This window comes from Alligator sinensis, unplaced genomic scaffold (assembly GCF_000455745.1).
Source record: "Alligator sinensis unplaced genomic scaffold, ASM45574v1 scaffold368_1, whole genome shotgun sequence".
In the NCBI taxonomy this organism is placed as follows: domain Eukaryota; kingdom Metazoa; phylum Chordata; order Crocodylia; family Alligatoridae; genus Alligator; species Alligator sinensis.
In genome coordinates, this window is record NW_005842025.1 from 665,827 (window position 1) to 677,740 (window position 11,914).

An 11,914-nucleotide genomic window follows, 5' to 3' on the forward strand; every position below is an offset into this window, starting at 1 on the left:
CTCACTGGTCACAGGGTGCTTACAGGTGCCAAACACTTGGGTGAGCCACAGTAGCATGGCTGTAAAGTGTTGTGCCAGATGAAGATCCAGTCCATAAGCAGATGGATACCATGTTTCACCCTTTAAGAAAGGGGCAAGGAGCCAAATGTCACCTGAGCACATACTTTAGAGAGACTGAATGGTGTCTAAAGCACTGCTCTCCCTGGGATGGGACCACCCTGCCATTCTGCCCTTACCCTTTCTGGGTACACAAGACAACTCTCATGTTTCGGTTTTGATTGAGGTTTCCACACTTGCATAAATGGTGTGCCTAGAAATCAGCTCCTCTCTCTTGGCCCCTTTGTGTCAGGACGAAGGCCATTGCCCCTGGATCAACTGCAGTATCCCAGTGTTCCACTAGTGACTGATAGGGATGAATGTGGTCTCCAGCACATGGGAAGAGCCTGAGGCCAATTTGTTGGGAGCCGGCAAGGCTGGGTTGGTGGTAAGAAGTTCGAAAGCCAGAGCTTCTAAAAGCCTTTTTAACTTATAGTTCCTTCTGGGTGAACCCTACTTTAAAAATGAATTCCAAGGAGTGTTTCCATATTACTGAACAGACTACTAGCCCTACTGGTTTGAAACAGACTACAAATACCCATGATCTCCGTAGTCCCTTGTATCTCTTGTTTATCATTGAAAATGTTACCAAGAGAATCAGAATTATGGGATAATTTGTAAAAACAAGACAAAAACCAAGACAGGTTTAACATTGCTACCTGACCCTCTGCTCCAGAACAGCTGTTGCTCCCATTAAGATGGCTTGGAGTTGCAGCTGCTGAAACTTTCTCAGATTGATGCCCCTTTGAAAATTTGTGTGACGCGTTTTTAATAGCACTTTTAAAGACATACTGATGAGCAATATTTGAACTAAAGAGTTCAGCCATTCCCAGAACGCTGTTCTCAGCAGCTGTTTCTCTTGAGACCAGACTGATCATCTAACGAGAGGTTTTTTTTTCTTGCAGCAATTTAGAAACGGAGAAGTTGTGTGGTAAGTAGGCCAATGACTCCATGCTGCTAACAAGAATTAGTCTCGACAGATTATTTCACAACTGTCCACTACAGGTTTTTATGCACCTTCTGCTGAAACATTGGGCACAGGCCACTGTCAGAAATGGCTTACTGGGCTTGGGCTGAATCCAGCCTGACAGTTCCAGTGTGTAAGAGGATGGTATCCTAAAAACTGTAAACTGAAGCGCGTGGCTTTTTTCCCTTGGATGGGACATTTTGTCCCTTGGAAAAGAAATTGTGTTCTTTTTCATTTGCGCAAATCTAGAGTTATTTTACTGACTTCAGAGAGACTGACAGGAATAGTAGCTAAGAGCAAATCAGGATGTCATTATGTCTGGCACTGCCAATGGCTACTAGGTAGCAACAGAGCCTGACATTCATTGCTGGGCAGGGCCAAGGAGCAAAGTAAAGTTTTCTTAGGGAATAGTGGGCAGGTAAGCAGAGTTAGAAGGAACTGCTTTGGAATCTAACTGTGGTCTCCTCTCTCATTCAGATTATTTCTCAACATACCTTGGAGAATACAGGAATGTGCTTTCTGCTTTGGAAACACTGAACACAGCTGTCCTCACTGCTATGGATAAAACCAAACTGGTAAGGATGTGACAGTACAGAGCTCTGCATTTACAGTATGAGGTGGGGCTGTCTAAGTGGTGGCCCATGAGGGGTTACTCCCCAGGCTCCTGCCTGGGCACCACTCCTCACATTACTCCAGCTCTCCCTTCCTTCTCTGGCTGCTGCTTCCTGCCTCCACCCCAGCAGAAGGGGCCATCCTGTGAGCTGAGGGTGAGTATGGGGCCATGTGTAGGGGCAGGGGGGAGGGAAACAGGGTCATGTATGGGGGACTGAGCCCATGTGGTGCAATGATAGGGGGCACACTGTGCAGTAGAAGAGGGGGTGCCCACAAGGGGCCAAAGTGACTCATGCTCACATCCCCACACATTCCAGTGGGGGTAGGGTGGGAATTGCACTCATGTGCCCACACTATTCGGTGGGGGGTTGGGATGCCAGGTGCAGCAGTGGGCTGGGGCCTGCATGTGCATGCAGTGCAGCTGGGGGGTGGAGGGAGTGTCCTACATGGCTTGCCTTGTGCTGCACATACCATGTGTGGCCCCTGTTGGTGCTACCCCTGGGGCATGTGGCCCCCAGGGGCTTATATGTTGGACAGTCCTGATATGGGGAGTATAGAGTACTTTGGTGTGATGGAGCCTACATGTTTGCATGTAATGAGCACTGGAACCTTGACTTCTTGGTGGAAATGTCTGTCCATGCCTCTGAGAGTTGGTCATATTACCAATAATTGATTGGTGTGTATAGGTACATGCACCATTGCCCTCTGCTGGGTGACATTCAGACTTGTTTCCAGTGTTTCATAGGCCATGAAATGCCAACAGCCAGAGAAGGTTCTGAGTCTGTGTGGTGTTTTTATGAGGCTAAAGATATTAGTTCTGTCATTTCTGTCTTCAGGATGAGGCTGTGGTATGTGTACAACATAGGAACAGTGGTTAAAACCTAGGTGGCCACAGAATTGGTGTCAGAATTGGAAACATTAGTTACAATGAGCTGGCAGTACCTCTAGGACATGGCAAAGTGTGCTCTCTGTCACAACCTGTGGGCAACAGACATTCTTGTTAGGATGAAATGTCTATTTCTGAAGTGTCTGAAGGGGATCATCCAGTCCAGTCCCCTGCTATGGCAGGCAAAAGTCACAGCATGAACCTGTACACACATGGTCAGAAAGCACATGAGCAGTCTGGGTGGTAGAGCAGGCAGGGCAGGGACTTCATGCATTTTGGCCCAAAGGTGCTGCTGGCCTGTGGATGCTGGAGAGACTTGTTTGGATTTTTATTCTTACAGGATTCCTGCAGCAGTTTTCAAAGGTAATATTGCTGTATGTGTGTGTGGGGATGAGCACTATGGCAACAGCATGTCCCATACCTACCCACCTGCTCCTGCTGTGATGCACCAAATCCAGAAATATCCTGTTGAGGCCACTGTGACTTGCCCCTCTGTGACCATCCTTAGAGCAGCTTGTAGCAGCCTCACCAGTGTCTATCTGGGGTTGGAGCATGTGAAGGGGAGAAGGTAGGCTTGGAATCATCTCAGCCAGAGCATGCTGCCATTGCACTATAGGCACAGTTGGAGAGACAGAGAAAGTGAGAGGATCTTTTATTTTTTATTTAACTTTATATATTAATGAACCCAGCTTATAAAATAACAGATCCAACATTCAAAAAACACACCCAGTCCCCTAAAACATGCACAGACTTATACCGGTCTCCCACCAAATAGTACTACCACAACCCAAATCTATGTCCACAGAAGTTTTGTGCTCTTTTCCCCTCCTCCCAGTCCCTTAACAGCTCCTCAGTGCCTCCACTGATGTTAACATTTGTGTTTCTCCATCTCTATATACTAATTCACTCCTTCCTCTCCAGAACTCCACAAAATCAAAATTCCAGTATCCACCACTAATCTCTACCCACAAACCTCAAATACATTCCCAAGTGTTAGCTCATATAGCTTGAGCTTCTGCATTCAAAAAATGTCTCAAACTTTCTGGGTTGGGGAAGGAAAAGATTCTTTTTAGCAAATTCCAAACATTTCTACCAGATTTCCACATCTCATCTGTAGAACACTGATTTGATAGGACAGCTTTTCCATTACCAAAACTTCCCAAAAAATTTGAAACCAGTCACTGATTTTAAAGGTGTCACTTCTTTTCCAGGCTTTTGCAACTGTAATTCTTGCAGGCACCGGAAGATGAATGATCAATTCCCTATGGCACTTACATGTTGCTCTTTTATAGCTGCAAGTGCCCTTATTTAGGAAGCAATGGATTTTTTTTGTGATGTCTTCAGTGGACCAACTGTATAGATGCTAAACAAACATTCAGGCATGAAGAAGAGCTTTGTGTCTGAAAGCTTGTCTAACATCTCTCCCAACTACACAGTTGGTCCCATAAAAGATCTCCAAAAGAACCATTGTTTCCTGCATATTTTCTAAATCATCACAGCTACAACAACACTCCAACTCTTCTTTAGGAAGGGGGAGGTTTGTGTCACCTGCTAGTGAGACACAGCATAGGAAGCATTGCCATCTCTCTTGTATCTCAGAAGATTGTATCCATACTGGAAAGTAGAGCCTGAGAGTTATTTTAGCCAGGCAGGGGATAGGAACATACTGTGAGACCTAAGATTTGGGTATGCATAAAACCCTGCAACAGTGAGTTCTAAATGCCAACTGCTCAGACTGAGCTGCTTGTGAATGAGTTACAGGTTAAACAGATTCACAGAAAGGGTCTAGTAGATTACTTCAGATAGTGACCTAGTTTGAGAAAACCACAAGCTACTGAAGAAAACTTGCAAATGCCAGAAGTTCATTGGGTGCTTTCCTGGCAACAAACCATCACTGAGCTCTGTTCCTATCATCTGTGCTTTACTCCTTGCTGTGGCTATTATCCTCCTCTCTCACGGCTGGAAAGCAAATCTGTGACTCTTAAGTAGGCCAGGCAGCCTGGGCCCCGTTAAAGCCTGTGGGCTGAGCAGTAGTTGCTGCAGCAGAAAGCTCTCCATATTAAACACTTCTTTGAGAAAGACACGGTGAATAATGGATGGAGTGCTCCCTGGACAGTGAAGTTTTATATACTAAGTGTATAAAATAGTTTAACTTTGTGCTCTAGGGCTTATTCCATTTTATAGCTGCAATATAGAATGTCATTAATGTGCGGGCCGGGAGCGGTCCGAGGCCCTCGGGGGCGCGCGGCGGGCTGTGGCCAGCAGCCCTGGCATGCGGGTCAGGGAATGCAGGCCGGCGGACTAGAATTAGGCACGGACGCTTAGCGGTTGATTAAAGATTATTTTACTTACACCGTAGATGGTCGCGGTGCAGGCAGGAAAACTTGCTTGAGTTGCAGTTACAGACAGGAAAGAAGAAAAGCGGACAAGAGTTCCTTCCACGCGCACTCTAGCCCCATCCCGGCTGAAGGCTCTACAAATGCGAGCCCGTTGTGTCAACCGAAGAAAACAACTCGGAGAAAGAGCTCTGGATACACTCACACGGAGTTTGCTAGGCTCCATGGAACTTGCGAGCAGGGAAGGGGTTCGTCGAGGGATCGTTCGGCGACGGGGAGAGGCCAGAGATTGATCAGACCCCTATAGCCTTCTTAAGGTACACGCTGGGTCCGTTAGGCTCCGCAGCGCTTAGAGTTCTTCACAAGACGTGAAGCCCTCCTCCTCCAGATGGCTGTGGAGTCCTCCCTTGCGGGGTTCTCCTTGGAGTTCTCCAACTTGGGCGGAAACCGCCCAAGCCTCTTATACGGCTAGCAAGCCAATCGCTAGCCGCCACGTGGGGGAAATAATTTAGCAGTGCCGAAGCACACACAAACAAAATCACACCCCTGGGTTGTGACAATTAACAGGGGCCTTACTTTCCATTTAACACAAAACTTGCCAAAATCATCATGAAATAGATTAGTGAATGTGTGTATGCAAGGCCTTATTACAGAGTAACTTTAGGCATCTTCTGGAGCTCTTAACCCCTGGACTGGCTGCTCATTAACACACTTTAAGTGCCTTAAAGCACTTGTCTTAACAGTATACCACTCCAGGGTTGTATTCACTCTAATCCACCTAATTTTGCTCCTGTTCTATTAACTTGTGGCCACTCTCCACAGCTTTTCCATCCAAGTTGAAGTCTTCCAGCATCCCAGGAACTAATGGGCGAGCAGGGAAGCTGGGGCACATGGTCTTGCTATGAGCAGAGTGAACCAGTTGGAGCAGGTGAGAGGGCACCACCTCCCCTCTGCTGCTCACACTGGCTCTGCTCCCAAGAATAAAGCCAGGAACAGAGCTGGTGTGAGATGCAGTGGGAAGGCAGTCCCCGACCCCAGACTAGCTTGCTGGACTGGGAGCAGAGCCAGTCTGGGGGGTGGTGGGAGACACTGCAGCTGTAGTACTTGCTCTGCCCAGCAGGAGCATCGAGATGGTACTTCCCTTAGCTCAGGGGTGGGCAATTATTTCGGGCGGAGGGCCGCTTACTGAGTTTTGGCAAGCCATCGAGGGCCACACGACAGGCAGTCAGGGGCAGCTAAATATTAATTTTCTAAATTTTTTAGGGGCCCCGCAGGCCAGATAAAATGGCTTGGCGGGCCGCATCTGCCCCCCGGGCCGCATTTTGCCCACCCCTGCCTTAGCTCCTAGCTGTGCCCCTACTCACCAAGCCTCTAGTGGCAAGTCACAGCTGTGCAGGTGAGGGGCAGGAAGAACAGGTTTTTTGCCTTACCGTGTGACTGCTCCACTGAGCTGATTAACATTTGTTCATCTTACAGGGTAAGGTCTCAAGGCCCAGAGAGAGCAAGAGACACACTATTTTGCATTTGTGGCAGGTTGTTGTGACTGTAGTGTGGACATAGCCCTGCAACCTTTAAACTAGCCAGCGCAGTTGCTGACAGAATCTGCTCACTATGAGCTAACAAGCAGGGTATTTACTCTGCTTGCTGACCATATCTTTCAGCCCATGCTGAACTCTGTTTTGATGTTCTTAGTACCCCTTAACCACATAGCTACCTGAACCTGAACTAGTTAATTAAAGATAGCTCAAGCATGGGAATATAAGCTACAGTTGCTGCAAGTAGAAGAAGGGTGGTTGTGTGTGCTGAGAGATGGAGTGAAAGTGAGAGTGCATGTGTTTATTTCCAAATCAAGTTGTGCTTCATGTAAAGTTTCTTCCAGTGCCGAAAGAGCTACTGGTCAGTGCCTCCTCTCTTCCAAGGAGAGTGGAAAGGGTCTCCTACCATTTCTCAAAATCAGGCCAGAGGGACATCAAGTTAGAGGCCCCAGCACTGGGCCACTGTAATTCAGAGGCCACTAGAAAAGCAAGACCTGAATGACTTGTTAAGTATACATACAAAAAACTAGAACTCTTGGGTCCAAAATGATACCTTTTATTAGACCAACTGGAAAATGGCAAGAAAATCGTCCTTTTCTGCAAGCTTTCGGGATCAAAGTCCCTTCATCAGGCTCTGGGAAAAGTGTAGATAGTACAAGATGGTAAAAAGTCCCCATAGGTAGGAAATAAACTTCATTTTTGCACAGAGGGAGCTGAAGATGAAAGGTTGTCCCTCTAGGTCCATGACTGTGTCTTTGTGAGCTGTGTTGAGTAGCTCTTTGATGTGTTGATCAGATAGAATTCCTTCCCTAGAGGTGTCAGATGGCAGGCAGGGAGGTAAAAAATACTTCCTTGTTCTGCAATGAAGTTTAAAATCCAAAATTGGCTAAAATTCAGCATCTTCCATGTTTCAGGGGTGTACTTGGTGGCCGTGTTGGTCTGAGACAAAAAGACATACAAAAAACTAGAACTCTTGGTTCCAAAATGATACCTTTTATTAGACCAACTGGAGAATGGCAAGAAAATTGTCCTTTTCCGCAAGCTTTCGGGATCAAAGTTAAATACCACACAGCACATCAATGACAGGAGTAGAATGGGTGTCTTGGTTCCTAGCCATGGATTTTCAGCAGCAGACAACAGTCCTTCCCAACAGACAAACGGTTAATTTTGAAGTGATTGTTCAGAAACAAACCAATTAACTGCAGTACACATCATGGTGATTTAGAGCTCTACACAGAATTCCACATCTCAGCTCTATCTGCCATCCACTGTTCCTTTTAACATCAGTAAAAAAAGAAGCAACAGGCAGAAATATGGAAATATGCAAATCCCTGTATTCAAAAAGGCCCTGCATACAGCATATGCCTGCACTCAAAAAGATGCTGACACCTGCTGCCCACATGCTGGCAGGAACAAGGCACTTGGAATTAGAAGAACAGCTAGCAGTTATGCTACTGAGCTGTTGTCACAGTCACTCGTTTGGGCTGAAGGGAGGGAATCATTCACAATAGGTGTCAGTCACACAGTCCTGGGCTTGTTTCAGTCTGGGTAGAAATTAGGTAGCTGACTAGGTAGCAACACAACCTGCACTTCTGCACACCACCAGAGGAAGAAACAACAAGACAAAGTAAAGGAGAAGTAGATGGTGAAGGAAGAGAAGGAGGGAAGTATACCCCTCCCTCTCCCACCTCTCCCTTGACCCCCAGTCATAAAGATTCAGGTGACCCTAAACATACATCCTTTCTCCTTTGCTACTTTTTGCCAATAGGAGTGAGTGATATACATGGAACTGGAGAGCTCTTGACACTTTGCAAGATAAGGCCATTGGGTTGCATGTTGCTGTTGAGTGATTTAGACTTCAGTAAAACCAACCAAACCTCTCTGTCCCTTGTGTGTAGCAGGAGAAATAACTAAGAGCATGTGTAGACAAAACAAGGGGCATCTGTGCATGACACTTTAAAGCAGGTTAAATGCTTTTGCACTGCTTTAATGGCGTTGGTGTTTGCACATGTCAGCGACATATTGCGCATTAATTCCAGCTGCTATAGCACATTCAGTGGCGTAATGCACCTTAAATGACTTTGGGGCGCAACAAACTAAAACACCTCCGAGGAGTTTTAGTTTGTTGCCCTACAGCCACGGAACGAAGCACTGGGCTCCATGCGGTGCAGGGACTGTGCAGGCAGCCTGGCAGCAGCCAGGGAAGGCAGGCTCCACCAACGGGGAAAAAGAAAAAGCGGAGAGCCTGATTCCTGCCACCTCCCACCCCATCCCCTGGAGCCTGCCTGTCTGCATGAGCTGTGCAGGAATTCATGCTGGTTGCCCTGCTACATTATTTTTCCCGTTAGACTCCCACAAATATGATCCTTCATAAGTCTTTTCAAAGACTTTTCCAAGGATGGAGGTGAGACTGACTGGCCTATAATTACTTGGATTCTCCGTCCCCCTCTTCTTGAAAATAGGGACCACACTGGCCCTTTTCCAGTCGTCTGGGACCTGACCAAGTGCCATGAGCACTCAAACAGCCATGCCAGTGGTTCTGTTATGACACTGGCCAATTCCTTCATACTCTCGGATGCAGCTCATCCGGGCCTGCTGACTTAAACACATCCAGTTCATCCAAGTAACTCTGCACCAAGTCAGCGTCAACAGTTGGTGGGCTGGTGTCCCTCTGATGTCCATCTAAGAACCCATTAGGAGACTTATCTTGACCCCTGTTCAAGAACATCAAGGCAAAAAACTCATTGAATAGCTCAGCCTTGTCCCCCGTCTGTCACGAATTGCTCCTTCTTGTTCAGTAGGGGTCCTATGCTGCCCTGCACCTTCCTTTTACTTGCTAGATACCTAAAAAAATACTTTTTGTTGTCTTTAATTTGTGTTGCCAGCCTCAACTCTGTAGTTGCTTTGGCCTTTCTAACTGCCTCCCTGCAGGTGCGGGCCAAGTAGGTATACTCTTCCTTGGTAGCTTCCCCCTGGCTTCCACCACCCATATGCCTTCTTTTTTGCCCCTAGGCTCCCCTGAATTTCCCTGGTTAGCCAAGGAAGTTTTTTCACTCCTTTTTCCTCGTACTGAGGTCACCTCCCTCTGTGCCCAAAGGATGGCTTTCTGTAGAAACGACCACCCTTCCTGGTCTCCCATCTCACCAGTACTCCTATCCTGCAGTGTGCCATTGATTAAGCTCCTAAGCACACTGAAGTTAGCCTTCCTAAAATCAAGCACTTCCACCCTACTAGTTACCTTACCCACCCTCTGCCGTATGGTGAATTAGATTGATTGGTGGTCACTGTCCCAAAGGTGACCATGAAGTTGCAGCTCCCCTACCAGGTCATCCCCCATAGCCAACTCCAACTCCAGTAAGGCAATTCAAAAGGATGTGGAGAAGCTTGAGGGAGTCCAGAGAAGAGCCACATGCATGATCAGAGGTCAGGAAAACAGACCTTATGACAACAGGCTGAGAGCTATGGGGCTCTTTAGCCTGGAAAAGCGCAGGCTCAGGGGTGATCTGATGGACACCTATAAGCTTATCAGGGGTGACCATCAGTATCTGGGGGAACGTTTGTTCACTACAGCGCCCCAAGGGATGACGAGGTCGAACAGTTATAAACTACTGTGAGACCATTTCAGGCTGGACATAAGGAAGAATTTCTTTCCTGTCCGAGCCCCCAAGGTCTGGAATAGCCTGCCATTGGAGGTGGTTCAAGCACCTACATTGAACACCTTCAAGAAAAAATCGGATGCTTATCTTGCTGGGATCCTGTGACCCCAGCTGACTTCCTGCCTTCAGGCGGGGGGGGGGACTCGACGATCTTTCGAAGTCCCTTCCAGTCCTGCCTTCAGGCGGGGGGCTGGACTCGACGATCTTTCGAAGTCCCTTCCAGCCCTAATGTCTATGAAATCTATGCAATCTATGAAGTAAGCCCCCTGCTTACCAAAGCTTGTGCTATACATCTCTGATTTAGTTTGTTTATAAAGGTGCAAATCTACCCTGCCCCCTACCTTAATAAGATTACCCAGCTTATCTCCTTTTCTCGAAAGCTGTGAGGTCTATGGATATAAAAGTGCTCTGTAACAAAAAAGCAATATTATGAAGCCCATTTTACAGGTAGGAAAATCAAAACACAGAAAGGTTGCATTGTAGGGCTACTTCACTTGACCTGGGACAAGTGACATTACCTGCCTATACCTCATTAGTAGCACTCACAGTGCTTTCATTCTCCACAAGCATTTCCATGAATAAAAACACACAAGCTGATATTCCTTCAAAGCTAGCAAAAGAGTTTCATATGCATCTTGCTGCTGGTGCATAGCAATAAATCACAGAATGATGCTGGTTGTGGGAGAAATCCCAGCTCTGCAGAAGATGAATATATCTGTACTTTACCAGAAAAGTGAAAGGTGTCTTGAAAAATGGAAGTTGAAATCATTAGCTTTTATTAACGTGTTACCCAAGAGACTTATTTACTGTCTGTGGAAATGAGTTGGTTTTGTTTTTTTTCTCCTTTATAACAGCTAATGATTTTAAATGAAACTGCAAACAGATTGTTGTCCTCTGGTAAAATGGAGAGTGACATCCCCAGACTGGCCTGAAGAGAACAGTCATCACAGCCATATAGAATAGCAGCAGGTGCCTTAAAAACATGCAAGGGCTTGTGGGCCAGTTGACAGAACACGGATCTATGAGACTGAGGGAACAGCTTCCCTTTACAGTCTTCCATGTTGGCCTGATTTACCACAAGGCATTTATCTTTTCAAGGCTGTACTTCTGAGCATGTTATTTGCTTAAACAGCGGCGGTCTAATGACCAATGTGTGTAACTACCGTAACTAGCTGTCCACTCTTCAGCACTTAGGGTGAATTTCACTTTAATGGATAAAGAATGCATGTGGTCTTTTCCAGTAGATAAACTCAGCAGGAGCAATTACTGTTGTATAACAGGATGTTCAGACCTTTACAACTAGTAAGAACCCTCCTAGGGCAGCTCTACCCTCTTCCAGGTTTGCCTTAAAAAACACTAGTGATGCAGGACACAAGATAACTGAAAAGGAGGAAGTGGTCTCAAGGCCATGACTACGGGGTTCTGTTACCAGATTTGTCCATTACTTTGGGGTGTGCTCATTTATTAGGGATAGTTTCTAGGGTCTTGGTAATTCTGTCAATGTGCTGCTTGTGTTTCTATACGGAGCTGTATCTCTCCCTTCTGCAAGCCCTCACCCCCAGTGGAGCTATCTTGCAGGACTCAATCTCAATGGGGCTGGGTTCCTCCAGTCACCAAATCAGTCATACACACAAACACACACAGATTAACGTGACACGCCTGACCTGGCCGGGTTGATCAGCATGGACAGGCTGATACCCTCATATGCCAAGAATCAGTTCATCAGAGCAACAATAAACTGCAGTCAGACACAAGCACACAGGTGAACAGAATCCCTCTGAATCCGGCTGGGTGTCCAGCTGACACCCTCATGGGCCAGCATTCAG

The 11,914-nt window shown here is 46.7% G+C and overlaps 1 protein-coding gene across 1 annotated transcript in view; it reads left to right on the forward strand.

Annotated features, from left to right (window-relative positions):
- NECAB3 (N-terminal EF-hand calcium binding protein 3) overlaps positions 1–11,914 on the forward strand; it is a 164,647-nt gene that overhangs the window by 90,416 nt on the left and 62,317 nt on the right. The window contains exons 4-5 of the mRNA XM_025202445.1: positions 1,002–1,027; positions 1,541–1,638. Of these exons, the coding sequence (XP_025058230.1) occupies positions 1,002–1,027; positions 1,541–1,638 (124 nt within the window). The remainder of the gene's footprint in view (positions 1–1,001; positions 1,028–1,540; positions 1,639–11,914) is intronic.